The 24420-nt window shown below is 38.7% G+C and overlaps 1 protein-coding gene across 1 annotated transcript; it reads left to right on the plus strand.

The window, feature by feature from the left end:
* Positions 1 to 1865: 1865 nt before the first annotated feature.
* Positions 1866 to 24181, plus strand: LOC115626220 (tyrosine-protein kinase Dnt). The gene is made up of 4 exons (XM_030521518.1): positions 1866 to 2383; positions 21718 to 22885; positions 23064 to 23360; positions 23442 to 24181. The coding sequence occupies exons 1-4, from the start codon at positions 2161 to 2163 to the stop codon at positions 23551 to 23553; spliced, it is 1800 nt and encodes a 599-aa protein (XP_030377378.1). The 5' UTR covers positions 1866 to 2160; the 3' UTR covers positions 23554 to 24181.
* The last annotated feature ends 239 nt before the right edge of the window (positions 24182 to 24420 follow it).

Consider the following 24420-nt stretch of genomic DNA (forward strand, 5'->3'; position numbering starts at 1 on the left):
AAAATCATTATTCAGGAGCAGCAGCGAGCTAGAGGACGCTTCCAATAAGATGCGGTTGTTGACTCCGTTGGAAGAAGCAACAACAGCTCGGAGTGGACAGAAATACTACACTGCCACCATGATTATTCCTATCATAAACATAATGATATATGCACCATGAGTTTGGCAACTGCTGGAATGATTCTATTGGAGAAAACAATTTTAAAGAAAACTATCAAAAGGTTGGACCACTTGGAGCAGGTACAATAAGTTAATGAATTAAACTCAAAAAATAACAACTGACCCATATTTTTAATAGATTCCGATACCCGCAACATCAACATCGAAATGGTTCCCAAGCTAAGAAAAAACCAACTGCATCTTAACAATCTATTGGCGTGCACCAGAACTTTTCGGTTTCGGTGTCCGGCTGATACATTCGACGATGTTACATGGTTACACCATATCGGCCCATTGAAAAATTGTGAAACAAGGGGCTTTTCCACAATTACATTTTTTTCCAGGTCGGTGTGGGCTTAACGGACAAGCTTCTGTTCCTAAAAAGTGTGGATAAAAAGCAATGGTAATTCCATACCCTGCCTAAATGTCCCTGTTTAAATGATTTCTGAAAATTGTGACTGATAAAAAGTAATAGGAATTTAATAAACATTCGTTGTTTCTTGTTAGTAAATATATACATATGTATTGCATTTAAAAAAAATGCGATTGTGTACAATCGATGACAGTTGACGATAGATCGATTGTATACTTTATTTACAACCCAATTACGGAGTAGAGTTGCAACTAAACGATACATTATCGGTTATTTAAATCCGAAACATTAAGTCACACATAAATATACATAATTTATTTTTTATTTATTTAAAAACGTTTGCTTGGACTTTTTTATATTAAAGTATTCGAATCAAAAAGTAAAATTGAATTGGTTCTAACAAAAACTTGTCCTAAGCACGCCTGAAAAGTTGAACTAATTGTTAGATAAACCAAGATTACATGATGTATCCGATAGTAAATAGGATTGCTTAAGCCGTTAGCTTGCTAGCCACATACCATATAAAGGTGTGGCTGCGTTCGTTAGATACATCTTTAACCGTTATTTCGCAAAAATTGTGTGACAATCGAAAGGACGAGCTATCGCACACAAAGAAACATAGTATTTGCGCTCTCGATAGAACGACGACGATCGAACAAAGGGGAAATATTGAATTGTGCTTAAGCAAGTTTAATGAATTGTCTGGTAACCATACCCACTAGTAGGTATACTCCAACGAAAACATAACTTTTTATGACGTAGTGCTACTTGTAGAACTAAATATGTTAAACTATCAGTCACGTGTCGCAAAATAGATCGAAAGGCTGCCTCATAGACCTCAGTCTTAGATAATATCTTATTTGTTAGATAATTTAAGATTTGATTACCTATTATCAGCATAAAATAAAACTTCGGTTCAGAAGGGTAAAAATTTCAGAATATTTGTACGCTCTGATATATCTTTATTCCCCTCAGTACACATTTAGAGTCCACAATCCAATGTACAGTATTCACACATATGTAGTTTCCCCTACAATAGCAAAGAACAGTAGAAAAACCAGTTCCCCAGTCATACACATAAACCATAAAACAAAAACTGTTATACGCATTTGCGGTGTGTACACACAACGAAACGTGCGATTGTGCCGCCAGATGGCGCACACGCAATCTGACATTCTTCTTTGCTCTACTCATTCGCCGCACATGTACTCTACTCACCACCAACACAACAGCAAGTTGTCGTATCTGTGAGCTGCCTTTGCGTTTGTTTTTCTCCGATACTCATTTCGTCGGCGAGTTTCGTGCGAGTTTCGTCGTCTGCGCAGTGCAGCGGTCAAGAATAAAACAAAGTGCGCTCGAAAATCGAGAAAAACAGCAAAACTATTTGTGAAAAATTGTGTTAAATAATATAGAAATTGTTTGCCATACGCATAAAATGTTTAGTTAGCCGTGAAAGAAGTTTTTCGGGTGTCCTGCATTGTTTTCCCTATACATTTTTCAACTTTGGCACTTTTTTCTCTGCATCTGCGCTCTTCGTATCTGCGGTTCGCGTCTGTTTCGTTTTGTTGTTTACGAAAATGTGTGTGCAGTAAATGTGCAGAAAAATTGTGTAAAATACAAATTTATAAATGAAAATGCCAAGTGTTTGCCATCAAATTTCGATTAACATGGCCCAGCTGCGCTACAAAAACGAAAACAACAGCAGCAGCAACAACAACAACAGAAACCAACGTTCCACGATGCTGCCTCTTGCGCTGCTCGCCCTGGCAGCGCTAGTGCTGCGCGATGGCAGCGGCGTGGCAGCGTATATGAATATTTTTCTAAATCCAGAGGAAGTGATGCGCTTGTTGGGTAAGTCGAAGTCGGCGTCGGAGCTTTAATTGGAGTTGTTATTGTGGCTCTTTTGTTATTGATTTCTCTTGCATGCTAGCACTCGCACACGTTAATTTAGTCGAAGCCACAACAAATAATAATAACAAAACAACAACAAAATTGTGCTTCAACAATGGGAAATGTGCTGCAATTGAGCAATTAGCGTTGGCGGCATCGCCGCGCATTTGTGTGTCAACCAAACAACCAGCCAACCAACCAATTATATGGCAACTTTTCATTCATTAGAAAAATATGCTTTTCAAAATTATGTTTATTTGTTTGTTTTGGCTTTATTTAGCCGCCATGTCACTGCCGCTGCCTGGCATCCAATACGCACCACACCATTCCCCGTTAACTAGCAAATGCGCACTCTCCCATCTACCTACCTACCCACCCACCCGCTCTCTTTTGCTTACGCTCTCACGCCGCAGGTGTTGTTAAACAGTAAAACAAATAAACAAACAAAGGCAACAACAAAAAATTGTTTTCTACGTAACTTTCTGTTGCTTCGTTAAGAAATTTTACGCTTCGTAAAGAAAGATGTGGAAAAAAACAACAAAAAATTTACATGCAGCATTAAATTTATTTCACTGCCTTGCTATGCTGGAGCATATTTTTGAATATTTCTTGGAATTTTTGGTCTCACCCAAAAACAAAAAAGAAAAAAAAAACAACCAGGCAGACTCACACACGCACATGGACACAAACGGGATGACAACGCAAAGATGATGACGGAGACAGACAAAACGTGACTTGGAGCAGGGCAGTCGCCCATGGCCTAATGTGTGTGTGTGCTTATGCACGTACGTGTGTGTGTGTGCATATGCACGTATGTGTGTGTGTGTGTGTGTGCGTGTGTAGTGCATGAGTGGGTGAGCGCAGGAGCACGAGGATTGATTGTGAGCGGGGGACAAAGAGTGCAAGAGAGTGGGCAGCAACAGCAGCGCAGGCCCACAGGCATTCACATTCAATCGCCGCCTGGGCCGGCAGCAGCCAAACAGAATATTGCACTAGCAACAATAACAACAAAAACAACAACGGCTATGCGTCGCACCATATGGGAAGTGTGTGCGACTGTGAGTGTGTTGGTGTGTTGGCAGAGCATTGCAAAGGCTGCACAGTGTACCAAAAATAAATGCTCCTTTAAAGTTTGCAATTTTTGCGACTTAACTGTTTTGGAAACGTTAAAATTTATGTAATGACAATTACACTATTACTAATATTGGGTCTATAGATCAAATTCCCCTAAATAAATTGTAGATAAAGTGTAATTAAATATGTACATAATTATATTTATTTGAAGTTTATCTTCGTATAATTATCAATATCTAGAATCACATACATACATATTATAAAAATGTTATGGAATGATCCTTTTTACGTTTTATTCGTCAATTTTTTAACACTATTATAGTAAACGCTTTTAAAAAGCACGATTGTTCAAAAAAATTACAATAAATAAGGAGAAACACATTGCATAGAACTCTCCATTCAAAACCTATGAAAGCATATTTTAAAAAAAATTCAAAATGTACGGAATTCAGAACAGTTTTAATGATATAACTTTTTAGTTTACCAAACACATATACTTGTAGACTCGATTTTTCACAGCTAAATTAGATGAAGGTTTCTCATTTTAGCCTTTTATTTTCCTAATCTTTTAATTATCTTTTCATAGACAACATTGCAAAAGCCATTTTCATTATATCTTAGCCCACTGTAAATGCGCTGAAGCTCTTTGCCAAGTCGTCGTCGTTGTCGCTGTATTTTTTGGCAGTATTTTGCATGACAAGTCGTCGTCCTACCCACGACGGCATGTGATTTGCTTGAACTTGTTGTTGTTGTTGCTCTTTTTGTTGCTTGGCATGCAACGTGTCGAGTCGCTTGTTAAGTTTTTTCTTGCGTTTGCCTTGTGTGGGAGCCTTTTTGGTGCTCTTTTTGTTGTTGCTGGTTGCTTGCATGCTGACAATAATAACAACAACAACAACAACAAAGATACGACGACGACAACAACGACGCTGATGCGCATAATTTTGCGTATGCATTTTGAATTTTTGGGCGTGAAATCAAATATGCAAAATATGTTTGGATTTTGCTGTGGGTGCTCTTGTTGTGTGTGTGTGTGTGTGTGTGTGTGTGTGTGTGCGTGTGCGTGTGTGTGTGGGTCTAGGAATAAAATTGTAGTAGATGTGTTAGAGATAAGAGCTGTGTAGCTGTGATTTGCAAATGGGCTTTAAGCAACATGTTGCCAAAGAAAAACACACAATCCTGCCAACACACAGATAAGTTAAATGTTGCGAGCGCGTTAATTGAAACTAAGCTGAAAAGTTTGCAGACCCGCCCCGGCCAAACCAAACCGCAGCGACTCTACTTTTGCTGTCATAAATCAATTAAGCGGCATAATTTGCATATGATTTGTGAGCAGAAAAAGGATAAAGTAAAAAACAGAAAAAGTTGCCGCTGTCAGCGCGGCAGCGGGCTTAAATAAATATTATTTCCATAGAATTTATGGTTAAGTCACAGTTGCAGTCGCAGCCGCAGTCTTGGCTCATATAAGCTGCCCTCACACTCGACAGGGCGTCCCCCAACAGACGGGCGTTATAAATTAAAGGCAATACGAAGAGATCTCGGGTTCAATATGGTGGCCCAGGCACTTAAATTTTGAATCATTAAAATGGCAATATTGAAAATGATGTGTAATTAAAGTTTGTGTGATTCATGTCGTCGTCTCCCCAAGGTTCGGCGGTTCACGACTTGATCTTTGTCTCTATAATTTCATGATCCCATCCCTTGCACTTGTGACGAACATTTCCACATAGTTACCAAAATTCTGTTTCATTTTTATTGCCTGCTGCTGTGACACGCGCTACATTTCAAGTGTTGGGGTTCCCCCCAACCCCAAACCCCCGCTCTTGTCAGTGTGTATTAATTTAAATTCAATTTTAATGCCATTTTATTTGACAATTTTCGATGCAAGTGTGTGTCTGTCTCTGTGTGTGTGTGCATTTGTTGTGCGCATTGTAGATGATTTTTTCCTTAATTTTCTTTGTCTTTTTACGACTTTGACGCTTTGGAATTTCGACGCGTCTGCTGTTGTCCAATTCCCCCAACACCCTACCCTCCAACGCTGCCCAACTGTCTCACAATCCACACTTATAGCTCTTGTCGAGTGTTTTTATGGAGCCCATTGCCGTCGTCTGTTGTTAACTTTCGGGCAAGTTTAATTTTGTACTCGGGCTTTAATTTTATTGCTTGTTGCGTGTTAATGAAGCTGCAATTAAAATGTGTTAAAGATTTTTTGGGAATCTTCTTAATTTATGTGAATAGTTTCGGATGCTAAGCCCTTCTCACACTTCCCAATTCCAAGGGTTAAATGTGCCACGCCTACAACATTTTAAATCTACGTACATGTACACGTATATGCTGTAAGAGAGCAATCCGCCTATAAATACAGAGGAAAGTGCTTAAAAAACGTTTTAAATCTATAATTTCAGCAACAACCACAAATTTTTCATACAAACTCCTTTTTATGGAGTTTCAATTTTCCAAAAGCTTGTGTCCAAACTACAGCTTGCTCTTACCGATTGCGTCAATCAGTCAGTCAAGATAAACCATTTAATATATAGTTATTGTATATAGATTAATTCCTTTCAATGTTGTAATAATTAAAACATTAGATACGACATTTTTTTTAATATAAATAACTATTTCTTAGTTAATTCAATTTTTTTTCACTTTGTTCATGAGCTTTAATCTTAGAGTATATACTTATAATTTTCCAAGTACCGTCCACAGCATCAGCTTTAATTGGATACTTTTATAAAGCCCTATTGTCTGATGCGAAGTTTTGGGGAAGAGTTTAGTATTTTATTTTATTGCCTGTTGCGTGTTAATGAAATGTGTTAAAGATTCTCGGACTCTCCTTAATGTCTGTTCTGTGGCATGCCTTTGAGCTTAGTTTCCACTGCTTTTAATGGCCAACACGTTTTCACACTTGCAATCAGGCAAGGCTAAGAAAAAGAAGTGCTAAATATGCCACGCCCAATGTTGAAAAACCACACGAGCTGCAACAGCAACGCCCCAAACAAACATACACACACACACACATACACTAATAATAAAACACACACACGTGAGCCGCCAAAGTGATCGATTGGTGCTTGAAGCGACTTCGTGCCGCATAACAAGCTACAAATTAAGTCTCAGGAAGCAACAACAACCAACAAAAGATAACAGTCAACAACAATAGCAACAACAATAACAATACCAATAACAAAGAACGTCGAACATCTTCTGTAATGTGTTAAATTTACCACCAACTGTGTTAAATAAATTAAGCACAAGAGACCCCAAAGCTCCAACAGCCCCAAAATAAAAGAAAGAAAAACATGGCTCAATGAAGCCTGAAATATCTGTTTTCATAGAGCGTCGGCCGTTTAAATATTTTCATATTTGCATAAATATTGAAGTTTCTGGTATTTGGTATTTCTTCGGTTTGAAGTCAGCCGCCAGAAGTTGGCTGTGGCAGCTGCTGCTGGCTTAACAGCTTAAGAAACTGAACGCAAAATTGGCCGAAAGTAGCTAAGCTGCTTACAAAATAGCTAAACTAAAGGGAGGCAACGGGCGCGCAGGGGGAATGCCCCCAGCTATGCAAACAAGCTTAAAGTATCTACAAGATACAGTGCTTAACTAGACGCGTTGCTACTGTCGCAATTTTTAGCACCTACCAGGTCTAGCTTAGCCATAAAAAGTATGCGTGCCAACACAGTGATAACTGACTAAGTGAAATATGATGTTTTGAGCCATTTGTTATATAGCAATAAAATGAATTTAATGTTTTATAAAATGCCTATAAGTCATTCCCATAGAAACCGCAACAAACTTCATTTTCTAGAGACTGCAGTTAAGCTAACTCTCATTAAAAATACATATTTTTCTACATAAACCCCTAAATTGTTGGTCCCAGATAACTTAACGACTTAAGTCGGGTTTAAAATAAATATTTTCTCCCTAACAGTTGTATGGTTTCGAAACAAATTATGAAACACACACACACCCACACCCTATGTGGCAACCGATTACATATATTCGTAAATTAGACAACGATTTCCCCCACTTGTGGGTTGAAGTTTGCAAAACTGTCTATCATAAGCATTAAAGTTTGAGAGATTGAGGTTGGAGCTCATGAGTAAAATAATTAATTAATTAGTCGACATTAGACAATATTTGAGCGATATTTTCTCCACAAGAAATTTAATGAACTATTTATGCCCATAAGCATAGTATTTTAGTCACACTTGCTCAATATGCGCTTGCAATGTAAAGGTATTTGCTTACATTTTACCAATAAAAGGGTATTTAATTGTATATAAACTACGATTTGGTAACTTACAAAAGGGCTCATTTATTTGAAGCAGAAATATGTATATGTACTATATACTCGCCTAGCAATATAATAATACAATTTGTAAGATTTTTAGATGTTTACATAAAAAATACAGCCACAAACTAAGAATTATATTACTTTCTAATAAGACCAAAACTCAAATGCGAAAGATATTCCTCGATTATTAAACTTCTAAGAATAAAATGCATCTTTCAGAATAGATTAACCTTTATTATTAACTTACTTTTTGTTTAGAACTCTTAGTAAGTAGTTCCATGAAAGCAATATCTACAGTACTTATGTACCATTTATAGAATATACATATATACACACAGATATACATACGAGTATCTTGAAAGCGCATACCAGTCGAGTTGGAGAGCACCCCAAGGAATAGAGATCTGTGCCACAACATGAGTCGCTTTGCGGCTCGCTGGCTGGCTGGCTGCTACTTCTTGCTTCTAGTAGAGACATTTCCCAGTAAAATTATCGTCCAGTTTATGGCTTGTTTTTTTGCTACTCACGCCAGTGTTTGCGAAGATCATTGTAACTGATAATTACGAACAGCAAAGCTGCTGCTGCTTCTTCTTCTTCTTCTGCTTCTCTGCAACTGTGCTCGCTGACTGCCTGCTCGCCTCACAGCCAGTCTTCCTGCCTGTCCGCATGCCCCTCTGCCACTCAGCGTCTCAGCCACCCTGCCTCCCTGCCTGCCTGCCTGACAGACTGCCCGGTTGTCGTGCTAAACGCCTTCCACGAATTGCCACCGATCTCTTGGCAGTGGTAACGGTTTGTGTAGCGGCCAACGATACGATCAACAACCAACAGCAGCAGCAGCAGCAGCAACAACATCTTTGACTCTGCCAGTCGGCTTTTGGCATGATCTATATTTTAATTGGTGTGTTTGACTGCGTCTGAGCAACGGGTTCTGGAATTTATTGAAGTTGTTGCGCGATGTACGCAACGTGGCTATAATGAAGTGGCTATTAGCTAATGAAGCTGTCTTGCTAGTCTATTCAATGGACTGCAGTCTTTGAGGGCAATCAATACATATAGGTGGCAAATTTATGGAAATGATCGTGACAAAGCTATTACCCCAAACGATCCTCGTAAACTTAACTAAGTTCATAAAATTTCTGCACATGAAATAGGCAGGGAGCGTTTGTAAGTAGGTTCTAGAAAGAAGCTTTAGCGCTTCATAAACTAATTTGAAGCTTTAGTTTTAAACCGACTATATAAGCTTTCATTAGCTGATATCATATAAATAGGATTATGTTTGCAAACTCAGACTTAGTTTAAAGAGTTCTAAAGAGTTTATCTGATTAGTGATCGCAAAATGTTATATCTTTTTTCTATAGAATAATAAACCATGTTTTACGTTGTTTAGTGACCTCTGATCACTGATCATTTTAAGGAGTACTATATTTTTCAGATCAGTGATTGTTATAAGCAAAATGTGTATTTCAAATTGTAAGCAACGTTGGGAATAATAGTACGTGTATTGAAATATCGATCTAATTATGTATGTATATAGGCTTTTCGATCTTCACATCTCTCAAGAAATGATCGAATTTTCATTTAAATAAACTGTTAGAGTACTTTGAATGTTATTCCGTTAGCTTAGTTTCCAAATGAGTTTATAGTACCTGTATTACAGATCACTACAAATTGTGATCAGCTTTTCTATAGTATTCGATGATGATTACAAATTGTGTGTAGTTTAAGATTGATTATCAGTGTCGCTTTGCTCTAGCTTTATGTCCATTTCCAATCTGTTTCTGCCCCAAGCGGATCTATATTGAAAAAAATTATGCGCTAACTAACCGATCATGTTGTTTGCTGCTCATTTCCGCTGACATCCAATGAACCTTGCCACTATTCTCAAGTGCTGATCAACGCTTCAATCTTTCATTAAGCCTCGCTGCCTGGGCTTACGATCACTAATGATCGGTTTCAGTTGCAAGACTTATCATCATTCCGGGAGCTCGTACGTGACTTGGCAGCAGCTTTTCGAGCTACTTGAACTTATGGCATGTTCTTCGATTACATCGAGGCATTGATTCGAACATTAAGCTCAATTTTTCGACTATTTGTTGAACATTTCGTTGTGATTTTCAATCTATTTTTAATGCCGTCCATGAGCGCCCTCCCAGAAAAACCGAAATGCTATCAATTTCAAATTGATGAGCACTTTGCAGGTCATAAAGAAAAAACATACAAAGCGCATAGTTGTTTGTTTTTTCCTATTCAGAGATCTCCGGGTGTCAGATTACGAACGTGTGACATTGAGGTTGGGCCTGATTAGGCATCTTGTAATCAATTTAAAGCTTGGGCAATACTTATAATGCATACCTGTTGAAACTAAAAAATGATACGACAATTCCTTACCCATTTATAAATGCTGGCGTTGTCCGCTGTCCGCCCATAAACCGTCATAAACTTTTGACTGAGCCCGCGCTTAAATGCTTCGGCGGCGGCGGCATCATAAAAACTATAAAAAATCATGGCATTTAAATATATGAAAATCGCATAAACCGATTGGAGCAATAAAATCGATTCAGATTCAGAGGCGCGCGCACAATTCTGTGCAAAAATCAAATCAAATAAATAAACAAGGGTCCACCAATGAGTCGATTGTCAAAGGCTTATAAAAGCCAATGCCGCCGCGACTGATGGCACCGAAGCAGTTTGAAAATCAGGCCAAATGGCTTCACTTTTTTCACTGGACTGCACTGAAGGGGAGTGGAGTGGAGCGAAGTGGAGTGGAGTGAAGAGAGCTCGAGGAGGGGGTCGACAGCTGACTGGGGCGTCGGTTATCAGTGACTGACTGCCCGGTTGCACATTGGAGAGCTGATAACCCCTCGGGTGCACATACTCGTACAGATGCTTGTATAAGTATGCGTACACGTCAATAATAAATATCAGCCATTGTTTGTCATGCATGTACAATGGTACAATGTACAATGCGCATACATATGCACTATACATGTATAAAAGGAATAATCATATTTGCATTTAACAACAACAGCAGTAGCAGCAGCAGCGAGCAACGAATGAATGAAAGTTTGTGCTGCATTGCGATGCGCGGCTCTCCGCCTCGCCCTAGGAATGGAGCCTCTGCTCGCACAGTGACCGACTTTCACATTATTGTCGATAAAAAGCAACAACCAATGATTTAAGAGTCAGAGTTGCAGTTCTGTATTGCTTATCTGTTATCTATGGTCAGACAGTCAAATAATTTGCCAGCAAGTCATGAAATGTGATCTTCAAAGAGCAAATAATTCTGTCTTATTGCAAGCGAAAACTGTAAATGAATTTAAAAAGTGATAACCAATAAGTTAAGAGTCAGATTTACAGTTCTGTATCTGTTATCTATGGTCAGACAGACAAATAATTTGCCAGCAAGTCACGAAATGTGATCTTCAAAGAGCAAATAATTCTGTCTTATTGCAAGCGAAAACTGTAAATGAATTTAAAAAGTGATAACCAATGAGTTAAGAGTCAGAGTTGCAGTTCTGTATTGCTTATCTGTTATCTATGGTCAGACAGACAAACAATTTGCCAGCAACTCATGAAATGTGATCTTCAAAGAGCAAATAATTCTGTCTTATTGCAAGCGAATACTGTAAATGAATTTAAAAAGCAAAACCCAATGAGTTAAGAGTCAGAGTTGCAGTTCTGTATTGCTTATCTGTTATCTATGGTCAGACAGTCAAATAATTTGCCAGCAAGTCACGAAATGTGATCTTCAAAGAGCAAATAATTCTGTCTTATTGCAAGCGAATACTGTAAATGAATTTAAAAAGCAATAACCAATGAGTTAAGAGTCAGAGTTGCAGTTCTGTATTGCTTATCTGTTATCTATGGTCAGACAGTCAAATAATTTGCCAGCAAGTCGCGAAATGTGATCTTCAAAGAGCAAATAATTCTGTCTTATTGCAAGCGAATACTGTAAATGAATTTAAAAAGCAATAACCAATGAGTTAAGAGTCAGAGTTGCAGTTCTGTATTGCTTATCTGTTATCTATGGTCAGACAGACAAACAATTTGCCAGCAACTCATGAAATGTGATCTTCAAAGAGCAAATAATTCTGTCTTCTTGCAAGCAAAAACTTTAATTGAATCCTGCGCTATGGTCAGACAGACAAATAGTTTGCAAGCAAGTCATGAAATTTAAACTTCAAAGAGGTTTGTTGTCATAAAGAAGTTTTTGTTTTCGCTTCTGCGGTTATTTTTTTAAAGCTTCAGTAAAATCTCTTTGTTGAATTTTAAAAGTGTGAACGAGTAAAGTTTATATAATTTAACATAGTTTTCTGCTACAAATAAATTCTAGTGGATTTACTTTTCAAAGGCTAATAATTATCTGTGTTAAAATCATGCTGCATTCGTTTATATACACGTATTTAAGAAACTTTACAGACTAAAACAGCCCTAGTTACATTTCAAAAACAAATCCGTTCCATAAGTAAACCGCTAATTATTGATTTCTTTCATTAATATTCGCGTAACAAATGTTGAGCAGTTCTTTAGATACCATCTATTGGAGTATGTTTTGGATTTCTGTCTAATTCAGAACACAAGTTCTTTAGATCCAATCTAGCGAAATAAGTGGGGATTTATGTCTTATTCAGAACACAATTAGGTTTCGCCTATCCACACCGCAACAATACTTGAATTTTCAAACCACTGTGGGTCGGCGGTTGGACCCGGTTGAGTTTATTTTCATGTCATTGTGACATGTGGGCGAGACAGGCGGCCAGCCAGCCAGCCAGTCAGCCAGCCAGCGAGCGAGCAGCGGGCGCTCTGCAATTGACAACGGCAAATGCATGTAAATATGGCAACTGTATAACTGTATGTTTGTACGGCTGTACGGCTTTATAGCAATGCGAGCGCCAAGATACACACCGACGCGTCTGTGGTGCAGGAAAAGTGCGTGTATCTGTGGGTTGCGTGTCGCTCCGCTGTCTATTGAGTTGTTTATGTGGAGCTGCGGCACAGTGGGAGTTGCGTTGCCATGCCACATACACTCACTCAGCACACAATGACCCGGCCTAGGATGCAATTTAGATACTTTCGCTTCAAAAGCACAACATCGAATGTACCAAAAAGCAAAAAGATATGCATAACGCTCTGCTAAATGCGGTTAAAATAACAGAATCGGCTGGCAAGTGAAATGGGTCAACAGACGTGATTTTGACTGCTGAAGAAGCAAACAAATAATGTAATTTGCGAATCCGGCTTTAAATAAGTTTTCTTCAAATAGATTTTATACCTAACTCTTAGATTAGATTTTGAACTTAAAGAGCAGCACCAGTTTTTTAGACAAGTAATTTCATTTATTTAAGCAATTAAGTTCTTTAAGACTTTGTATGGGCGAAGAGTTTAAATGAAGATCTAAATATTTGACTTTGATTCAAATTTCAATTAAAAGCAGCAAATCGAAGTAGCTAATAAATACACAATTTGTTAAGAATATCTCAATGAACAAGAAAGCTTTTACTATACACTAAGAACCAGCACATTTCAATAATAGCTATATAGGTTTGCTATAAACTTTATTGTTGCACCTAGCTGTTCGGCCTCAACAGATATCGGGGCTCATACAGACGAACAAACGAAATTTTAATTGGAAATTTAAATCTCTACAAAGAGTCCGATCATTACTTGTTCTACGTAAGTAAAATACAAGTCTACATGCCAAGTTTAGTATCTCTAGCTGTTAAATTTAAACAGATATAGGGGATCATACAGACAAACGTACTGCATATAAGATGTATCTAGAAAATCCATTGAAAATAATGGATACACGAACTAATCAAGCAATTGTATATGTTTATGAACGAGAAAGTAGTTCACTAAGAGTCCTGGAATCGGTTCAGTTTTGATCGCAAAAATAATATATTCAATATGCTCACATCAAGCCAACTGATGACTGAAGCTACAAAATACCCTTGGCTTAACATTCCCATTGCACTGCAATCAACATCAGTCGGTCATTAATTAATTAGTGTCGGCTTAGCAGCCCTTTTATTAAGCCCAATGTACGTGTATATTAAAGCCATGCATAGCCCCCTATGCCAATTGGCTGGCTACCCCATTTTTAGGCCATATTTAACGTTAGTTTGACGCTGTCAGCACTACAAAACGAAAACCAACTGTGCCGTTGTTGCCTCAAAGCCAACTCGGAGTAGCTTCATCATTCATACGAGTAGGCCATAAACAAATGCTGCTCAGATCAACGCCGCTCAACACCAACAAATTACTGGCGATTAAGGTTAATTACTATTGATTTTGGCTAATACAAGCGATGCGAGCCGTAACTTTTGTTTTGCCAGCCGCCTGCTCGTCGCCCGAAAGCGTAAAAAACGTCAACTGAAAATTTTCAATGATTAATTTGAGGCAATTTTTTTGGGCATCGAGGCAAAAGTTAAGCAAGAGCCAACAAACTGTGTGCTAACTGTGCCAATTCGAACCGCCAACTAGAGAAGGTGGCCCTAAAAACATGGCTAATTTTGTTGGCACAAATTTGTTGCAATCAAAGCCAAGCATAGAGTAACAGAAACAAGGCCCTGGGCTAAACGGGAAGTAAAGCGAGTGTTCGCAAAAAACAAAAACAAGAAAGAAAAAAAAAAAAATGAAAAGACAGGCAAAACAAAAGGCGCATCATTTATCATAACGAGACGTGAGGCATACACATAGAGAGAACGAGCGGTGAGATACAAAAGCGCAGATACAGATACATTTACAGATGCGCTTAGCAAAACGTGGCTCAAAGCTCAAAAACATGTTAAATGTTGACATGTGGAGGTCGGGGGCCGGAATGGTGGTTGATATACGCTTTCCAGTATGTAAGTGAGATTGTTATGCGTGATAAGTTGAGGCGTTTTAGAAGGGGAATACGGCGGGGTGTGGATGGAGGAGTGGCAGTGGCAGTGGGACTGGGAGTGGGAGTGCCAAGCAGCCGATCATTTGTTTTATTTATTTTTCGATTTGGGCAGATTTGTGCAGTCAATGCAAGGCAGCTAGCCAGCCAGTCAGTTGTGAAGCGTCAGACTGTGACATATTAGCCATTAGGTCTGGTTTCTTCCTTTTCATAAAACAAAACTTTGAAACACACGCACATCATTTATCAACAATTGCAATTTGGCAGGATTTCAACCGAGAGGGTTGACAGCTCGACCTCAGGACGATTCGGCTGAAGTATGTATTTTGACAAGCCCAAGTGTCCTTAATATATTTTTTAAACTCTTCTGAAATGTCTTTTGCATGCAGGAGGGTGCCTGCTAATCCAGCCTAGTGAGTATTTTAGCCAAATTATGTGCCTGGAAGCGGCAGGACCCCAACGCATATCCTTTATTACACCAGGGCTTTGCAAATTTGATATTTAGCAAATTATATTAACAACTGAATATTTCTAACATATTTTTTATGATTTTAGATCAACTATTGTAGTTTCGTTGTTACAAGTTCAAGCCCTTTAGGAATATTACCCCGTTTACCAGAAAACATTCCATTATGGGTTATGCTCGTTTTATATGTATTTTTTAATGAAAGAAAATTATGTTCGGTCTAAATCGAAACAAACTAGATCTCTTGAGAAAAAACAAATTGCACAAAAGAGAATTTAGGAGTAATCTAACGCTTGTTCTTACACCTCACAGATAGTTCAATTTTTGTATCTTTTTGGATATTTTTGCGTAAATCTTCATTCCATACGCTATAAAGCACATTTATTACAAATATTATCACTAATATAACATATTACTAAACATAAGCCTAACAAGTCACGTTTTAGAAGATTGCCAAGTCTTTCCTAAGCTTTTTCCTAACCACTTCTAAATGGTTGACTGATCTCTAAATATATAAAAATTTAGCTTTTAGGTTGTTAAAAAAAAAACAATTTAAAGAAAATAACTGTTATGACCAACTAAATGTTAACTTATTGCAATCATTTGACTGGTTCTTGATTTCTTTATTGCCAACTGCATTTTAATCTTCATATAATGTTTCCGCCCAGTGCCGAAGCAAAGTTTTGCGCAAAGCTCTGCCCTGTTTGCGCAACGAGTACAGTCTATTCAAATTATGAGTGCGCCGCTTTTTGACCCCAAACAGACACAAAGTCCCTCCGTCGAAATCTGCATCGGACCACTTCACGAATTGCCACGCTAATTACATGAAAATGGAAACCAAACAAGAACAAAAAACAAAAAGATTGCAGTTTTGAGTGTCTCCAGTTCGGGTCGCATGGTCTGCCTAGTCGGCGGGACTTTGCTTCGCTCTCACTCTCCTGACGCTTGTAACAATGGTCACGACTCGGTGCAGTAGCAAACTATTAAAAAATACTGCTTGCAATAACAACAACAACAACAATAACAACGACATAGTCATGACTGCACGCTTTGCAAATTCGACATACGATACAGAGTTGACTTTACACACCCAAAAAAAATACAAATAAAAAAACAACAACATACGATTAAAAAAAGAAGTTCAAAAATATAGAAAAAGGAGAAAAAATGTGCAGTCAGTTATGAATACGATACAAAAGGTACACAAACACAGCACACAGCATAAAGGTTAAAAAAGTTCAAGAGCCCGCCACTCTGCCACAAGGCGGTGGCAGCAACGGTGTCGCGTCTTGCCATCGTACCTCATGCCCTACACATACAGTGACATTTGCTCGTGACATGACGACGCCGACAACGCCAACGACGGTGCCACTTCAAGTCATTCAGCCGGCGTGCCTCACCAGCCGCCTGCTGCCAGAGAAGTCAGCCCGCCTGCAAGTGCAATAAAGCGGCAACTTTCACATGAACCTGTGAACTCGTCCGACTCGCCTACTCGGCTACCCTGCCAGCCTGCCAGCCAGCCAGCTACTCACCTATTCGCCAATCCAACAACACTATGCAACAAAGCTTATACATTTAGATTGTTGACACTTTTCGACTCTTTAATAATCCAAAAAATTACACAACATTTTTAAGGGGATTGTTTATATGAAAATTTTAAAAATGGAATAGATAACGAGGTAATATTTACAATATCTTATATTCAACAAATTTGTTCTCATTTTTTGAATGTCTTTCAATTTTTGAAATCCAAATTGATTTGCAATAAAATTGACTTTCGCTTTTCCAAATTTGCCACCATTTTTAACTCTGTACTTTTTTTGCACTTTTGAAATCACAGATTCAGATCCAAGATTTAAAAATATATGTATTGTGCAATAACAACATACAAGTATTTCAATAAGGAATAATTTTTTGATTAGAATGTCAAATTTTAGTTCTAAATTTAAAAAATTCGAATCAACTTTTACCGCATTTCTGGCCCCCGTCATAATTTTAATGCTGAATAAGAAAGTACTGACTAGTTATGAGATGTAGAAGTAGAAGTACAGTCGTCGTTTCGGCTTACCATCGACTTTATTTGGAGCTCCACTAATGCTAAAATAAGTCTTTAATTTAGCGAAATCATTTCTAAAATTTGTATGTTTTTTGAAAACAAAATTTTGTATAAATTTCATTTTAAATAATCACTGTTTATTTCCTCTATTCAAACAGTAATTTTTGTGATAAGCATTTAACGTTTAATTTATTTCAATAGACATTTTCGTTATATCCTTTTCGATAATTATCGATTAATATATTACAACAAATTGTAAATTATTAAATTAAGAGCTTATGACATATTTAATATTTATTTAAATTTTCAATTTAATAAAATTGATATAGAAAAAAGTTAAATAGGCTTTAAAAATGTCAATTTTAAAAATTATTAACAGAATTAATTCCTAAAATGAAAAACTATAAGGTTCGCTTAAGAAATTTCAAATTCAAAATTTGATATGGTCATACTTTAAAATGCTCTTCCAAATTATCTTCATTAACTAAGAGAGTTTATTTTGATGAAAATAATGAGTAGAAAATTGTTAAAAGTTTTCGATTTTTTCAAAACAAACTCTTCCGTACTTTCTTACACATCAATTAATTTGTTGAGTGTTTTGCACAAATCTGTTGCATAGTGTAGCGCCTTGAAGAAATTCTCGGGCGGCATACGCTGTCGTTGGATCAGTCAAAGGGTCAATGAAAGCGTGCAGCGTGCAGCTTGAGGCATGTTGCATTTGATTAAGTCATGGTACTATTTTTAAAATGTCGACGTTTGAATTTGTCGCAGCGACTGCAACATGTTGCACATTTGAAGCGGCAGCAGCAGCAGCCGCAGCCGCAGACGACAATATCGGGCCAGGAAGTTGGTGTCGACTTGACTTGACTTGCCTACTGGGGGCCAATGTGTCTATAATTCTGCTGCCTGCCTGCTTGCTCGCCTGCCTGACACAATTTATAAAGCCCGCGGCACTGGAGTTGAGTCATTTTTTGACTTTACTTGGCGGCTGCTCTGCTCTGCTCGGCTCGGCTCGGTGCGGCTCTCTTTGGTTGCTTTGGAGTTCAACCTACATGCTCAGTGATTTTTATTGTTATTGCTAGTTGTCAAAGGAAGTGCGCTGTTCTTTTGCTTTTTTCCATTTTTCGTAAATTATTTCCTGTGCCAGTGTGCAAAAGGCAGATGTGCGCCACAGCGGGCGGTACGGCGAGTGGCGGCATGAAACCTAATGGGCAATCACCGAAGTCGTCGTCGCCGTTGTCGTCGTCGTGGTTATTCTTTTTTCTGAATTTCAAAGAGTTGAATGCACGCGCTCTCGTAGAACTCGTAGTAAGCACAAGAAATGCGCCCACTGTGAATAGCTTTGGGGCTGAACTTCCAAGACACATGTATACTATATTGTATTACGTAGCAATACTTTCATGCTGGCAGGCAATGAAATATAGAACAGTTATGCGCAGTGTACTCGTATGTCTGGCAGTTGTGCCCGCAATAAGGAGCAATAAGGAGTTTTCAACTCTCGAACTACAAATCATTAGAGAAAGAAATGCCATGCACTCCATATGTGTATATATTTTACACATTTCGTTAATGCCCGCTTTCTCTATTGCGCCACATAGTTAAACTAGTGACGTCATCAAGTACTTAAACGAATGTAATTATTTGATCGTATTGCACGCTTTGTTTTTTCCCACAGCTTAAACTAAGAGCAATTAAACAAGAAACGAATTTCAGGATATGTATCAAATGTTTTAACCAACACTTTTCTGATTATACATACATATACGTCTTCTAATATGAATTTTAGCTATCATTAAACGTAAATAAACTTCTGGTCAGGATACCTTATAATCTCAATAATACCTTACAAAGGCGCAGTCCTAGTTTTTGAAAGAGTTGGTCAAATGGCTAAACTTATTTCAGAATCGTGAACTCTTAGAATAATCAATATTATGGTTAGCTACAAACAGATTAGTTTGAGGCATAAACTCTCTAGCTAGTTTCGGGAAATATTGTAGTCAAGTCAAAACGTTATCTTATGATTTTGCATGAAATCAACAAAATTGTAACAGCGAGAGCGACTTTAATTCTTCGTTTTTTCTTACAGTTATGTACAGTTGTAAATATTTTAAAATTATGAGGCATACCAGAAATATCTCTATATATAGTATAAATGCTAATAAAATCAGATATAATTCTATATTTATATCGGAATTCTATATCGGAAAAAGAAAAGAAAATTAAATAAATTGGTTTTTCTTACTCTGACCTCGAGCCGGCCAAACAATAAAAATTCTATATTTAAATGCGAATGATAATACTATACATACATATATCTAATGCTCGCTCATGTATGTATGTTTGATCAGATCTTGTTGTTAATACAAGTAGTGTGGTTTGAAAACCCCGAAACCATGAACTTTATAAACAGATATATAATCGACTTTAACTAGTACTAGCTTAAGCCAATAAGTGCAAATATGTATATATACTATATGTTTTGAAATCATTAAGTATTTGCTTATTTGCGTATATAAAAGCGAATCATAGTTTATTCATAAACTGCCATCAACTTAGGAGTAGTTTCGAAAGTGGTTCCTAGTCCCATTGAGCTAAAATGTTCGAATTTGCTTTATTTTAGTACTCAAATGCGAATCAAAACCAATTCAAAATTTATTCAACATTTATTTAAAATAGCTTCACAACGTTCAAAAGTTCTTTATGGAAAAGACTAAATGAACTTATTTAAAGAATAAATTATTGCCTTGCGAGTAGTAGCTCTGCTAGGCTCGCTGATTTGTGAATTCTACAAATCTGTACATTTCCATCCTGGTAGCCTAATCAGCTTAAAAACCGCAACGTTTTAATACAGACTTTGTCTCCCTTTAGGTAAAAATGTCGGTTAGAACAAACAAACTACATCTTTGCTCTCAGGCTGTCAACAGGACATTAGGAATAACATTATCTGTACAAAGAAGATTGGAAAGAAATTATTACTTAATAGACATACAGTTTCTTTCTTATCCTAGGGCTAAGGGGTTTTTGTATAGATCTCGCTGATTAGAAATTCCAGCCACTCATTGTTTGCTGAACGTAAATAAATAAACCAATTTTAATCAGTTGAGTTGAACCGCTTGTGTGGTCGCAGCTATTGCTCTACAAAACGCAACAGAAATCATAGACACCAACCGCACTTAACTACCTACGAACCAATTCATCAAATATAATTAACATAAACATCACAACAAACAAATGAGTTGCGATATACATATACATACATTGTAGCCAGCGAGAGAGTCAGAGACGCTTCATTAACTCAGTTCTGCGCCATTTTGGGTTTGTTTGGCCAGCCAGCCAGCAATCCAGCCAGCCAGAGACCACAGTTGGGTCAAACCGCAAATGAGAACTACGGTACGGCGTCGGCGTCGGCAACAATAACAATCACAGCAACAGCAACTACATTAACTATGCAGGCAAGCAGGCAGGCAGGCAGGCAGGCAGCAGGCAAACGAACCGAAAAAGAACAAATCTGAAACTTGGCTAACAACAAAATTTATTCCCTGCTGGTTGTTACCTATCGGTTTTGTTTTCTTTACCTTTTTTGCCTGCTCAGAGCAGTGTGTGTGTGTGCGTGTTTCTGTTTAAATCAACTAGCCGTAGAACGGGGCGACACGGGTTTGTTTTTGTTATAGATTTTCAACTGGTAGATAAACTCAAAAATAGTTCCTAGGAATTCCCTAAACTCGAGCGCGTTCGCATGTTTATTTATACAATGTAGCAGAGGCCGCGACGACTGTCTGCGCAGCAAGCGAGCAAATAAACTTCAAGTCGAATATGGAAATGAATGTCGAGGAATTGAGTGCATCTGCATACATACAACCCGAGATACACTGTATATTTATAAGTAAACAAGCCGTGGTAATGAGTTGTGGTGCATAATGGTGTCAGAGAAGCGTCATAAAATTCTGGCGGTGGTGGTGGTGGTGTTGGTGAAGCATGCAAATAGACTATGACTTCTCATATTAAATGAAAGCATGCTTAGAAACGAGCTGAAGCAGCTTAGGCCGATTTCAATTGCTCGAGCCAAAGCCAAGTTATGCTTAGGACAGCAGAATTGAGTAGGTAGGGATAGTCCGCAACATGCCATGGTTAGGTGAGCTCCTCTTCTCAGAGAATAAAATTACTAAATGAAAGAAAAAACGCAGCAGATATGAATAGATACACGTATAGTATGTGTAGTAGTATAAATAGTTCCCAACAAATCGAAAGAGAACCATCAGTCGTTTCGGTTTAAATAAAAACATAAGCAAGAACTACTCAAATGAAACCCTTTTCATACACGATCTCAGGGAATTTGATCAACTTTAAACCGATCTAGCCTGACTCGAGTTATGATTGGGTTTAGACAGACTTGAGTATAGTAAGGATAGTATATTGCATGATAAAAAATATCACTTGACTTCACCACTACTCTATAAAAGTTACCGAACACTGAAACATAACACTAATCCATTTTATTCTTCCTTCTCATTCATTCATTTTGCAGGCGTTTCGGCAGAGGTCTATTATGTGCGCGAGGGCCTCATCAATAACTATGCCCTGAACTTCATTGTGCCAGTGCCGGCGAATGTACGTGACATTAGCTTCACCTGGCAATCGCTGGCGGGTCGTCCCCTGCCCTACAGCATTAATGTGGTCAGTTCGGATCAAGAGGTATTGCCGCGTCCGGCCATGAATGTCACGCAAATTGGTGAGATGCCCACGTACATCCAAACCTGGGCCTTAGCCCTCAAATGCAGCGGTGTGCGGGCGGCGGAAGTGGATGTTACCATTAGCGTGGAGGTCATACTGAATCGTGCTCTCAACAATGTCACCCATTTGGTGTTTCGACGCAAGAAGATTTGTCTGCTCAGCGAGAGTGGCGAGGTTGAGCAGCCGGGCGATGATCTGGATGATCCGTTGTTGCTGGAAACGGTCCTGCCACCGCCCACTGGACTCATTACCCTAGTGGTGGGCGTGTCCTTCGCTTTGGCCACGGTTAGCATTCTGCTATTGGTCGGTTATTGCGTGCGTGGTGCTGCGGCGAAGCGACAGCTTCATCAACACGGCGGTCAGCCGATGCGCACCTCGAGCTTCCAGCGCCTGAATACCCACCCACCCTGCCAGTCTTCCATGGGTTCGGCAGCGTACATGACTCCCTCGATTATAGCGCCGGTGCATGCCTCGTCTCTGCCCCGAAAGGTGCCAGTGGAGCAGCAGCAACAGCCGGAGGAGCTTCAACGTCGCATCTCTGAACTGACCGTAGAGCGTTGTCGGGTGCGTTTGTCCAGTCTGCTGCAGGAAGGCACCTTTGGACGTGTCTACCGTGGCACCTACAATGATAACCAGGATGTGCTGGTCAAGACGGTGGCCCAACATGCCAGCCAAATGCAAGTCCTATTGCTGCTGCAGGAAGGCATGTTGTTGTACGGCGCGTCTCACCCGGGCATTCTCTCTGTGCTGGGCGTCTCCATTGAGGATCACACCACACCTTTTGTACTATACCCAGCGGTGAATAATACTCGCAATCTGAAACTATTCCTCTTGGATCCGGCCTGTGCCCGCACCATAACCACCATACAAATTGTGATGATGGCCTCACAGCTATCCATGGCACTCGGTCATTTGCATAGTCATGGAGTGGTTCACAAGGATATTGCAACTAGAAATTGCATGTAAGTATCAAGGGAGAGACTCCACATTAACACTTAACTGATATTTTCAAACCAATTATTAGGCGATTATTAAGTCTTCCCTCAAAAATCTATCTCCAATCTAAAACAACTCTCATATAGTTAGAATTACAGTATTCCTAGCAAGTCCTACATCGATATTTGTTCAATTTTCTTACAGCATCGACAATCAGTTGCGCGTCAAACTCTCTGATAGCTCGCTCTCGCGCGATCTATTCCCCGCCGACTACAATTGTTTGGGCGATAGCGAGAATAGACCCATCAAATGGATGTCTCTGGAGGCCTTGCAGCACAAGCTGTTCTCCGAGGCCAGTGACTCGTGGGCCTTTGGTGTACTCATGTGGGAGCTCTGCACCTCGGCTAAGCAGCCCTATGCTGAGGTGGATCCCTTCGAAATGGAGCATTACCTCAAGGATGGGTATCGTCTGGCACAGCCTTTCAATTGTCCCGATGAGCTGTAAGTATCAGCGATCGCAGCCTCTCCCTCCAACTAACCTCTAACTCCGACACTTCGTTTCTGTGCTTTCTTTCATTGCAGCTTTACCATAATGGCCTATTGCTGGGCCCTCTTACCCGGGGAGCGTCCCACCTTTGCGCAGCTACAGGCCTGCCTCTCGGACTTTTATTCCCAAATCACGCGCTATGTCTAGACTCTAGACCCTAGAGGATATAATCAGCGCTCACTTGAAAAGTGCGCGCATAGTCCACTTTACTCATCTACACGTTTCTCGAATTCCCATTACCCTAGATAGTTCAAGTTATGTCCACCTCCCCCCTGTAGCCTATGTACTCTTCGTTATATGTATATTGCATTTGCCAAATCTAATTTGTAGGTTCTTTGGTAATACCGGGGCGCGTCTTCGTGTAAATAGTACATTTAATTTTATCCTAAGTTCTCTTTAATTTCTCCAACGAAAGACTCATATTTGTATGCGTATGAATATAGAAATATACACCTAACGATTTATATATATAAATTGCACGGATTTTGTACAATTTGGAAATAGTTTTACACCAGAGTGTCGGCCACAATCGGACAACTCTATAACGGTATGAGCCGTACTCTAAATTTCAGCCAATTACGTAACGCAATTTAAGAGCAGAACGAAATCTTCAAGCGAAATCAAATATAGTGATATTTATCTTAACAGTTAGTTATACACAGTAAAGAGTTTTTACAAAATATACATATGTTACATACACAAGCAAAGGATAATAAATATATTTCAAAAATAGCACACATGCAATACAAAATGATTAACAATTTGTGGACACTCATATACATATGCCGATTTTTTGAATATGAAATATTTAAAATGAGAAAACAAGATATACGATTAATAAAAATATGCAAAAAACAATAAACTAAATGCATTTTATTATTTTCTTTCGATGTTTGGTCTTTAAACAAAGGTAAGACGATATGAAAAAATAAATAAGCAACGAATTTTAGGTGTTGCTGCCCGATTTCGAACTATTTTGAAGCCGCACCCTCAAAAGAACAACAACATCAATTT

The sequence above is a fragment of the Scaptodrosophila lebanonensis genome, unplaced genomic scaffold, assembly GCF_003285725.1.
Source record: "Scaptodrosophila lebanonensis strain 11010-0011.00,11010-0021.00 unplaced genomic scaffold, SlebRS2 tig00000080-arrow-pilon, whole genome shotgun sequence".
NCBI classification, from domain to species: domain Eukaryota; kingdom Metazoa; phylum Arthropoda; class Insecta; order Diptera; family Drosophilidae; genus Scaptodrosophila; species Scaptodrosophila lebanonensis.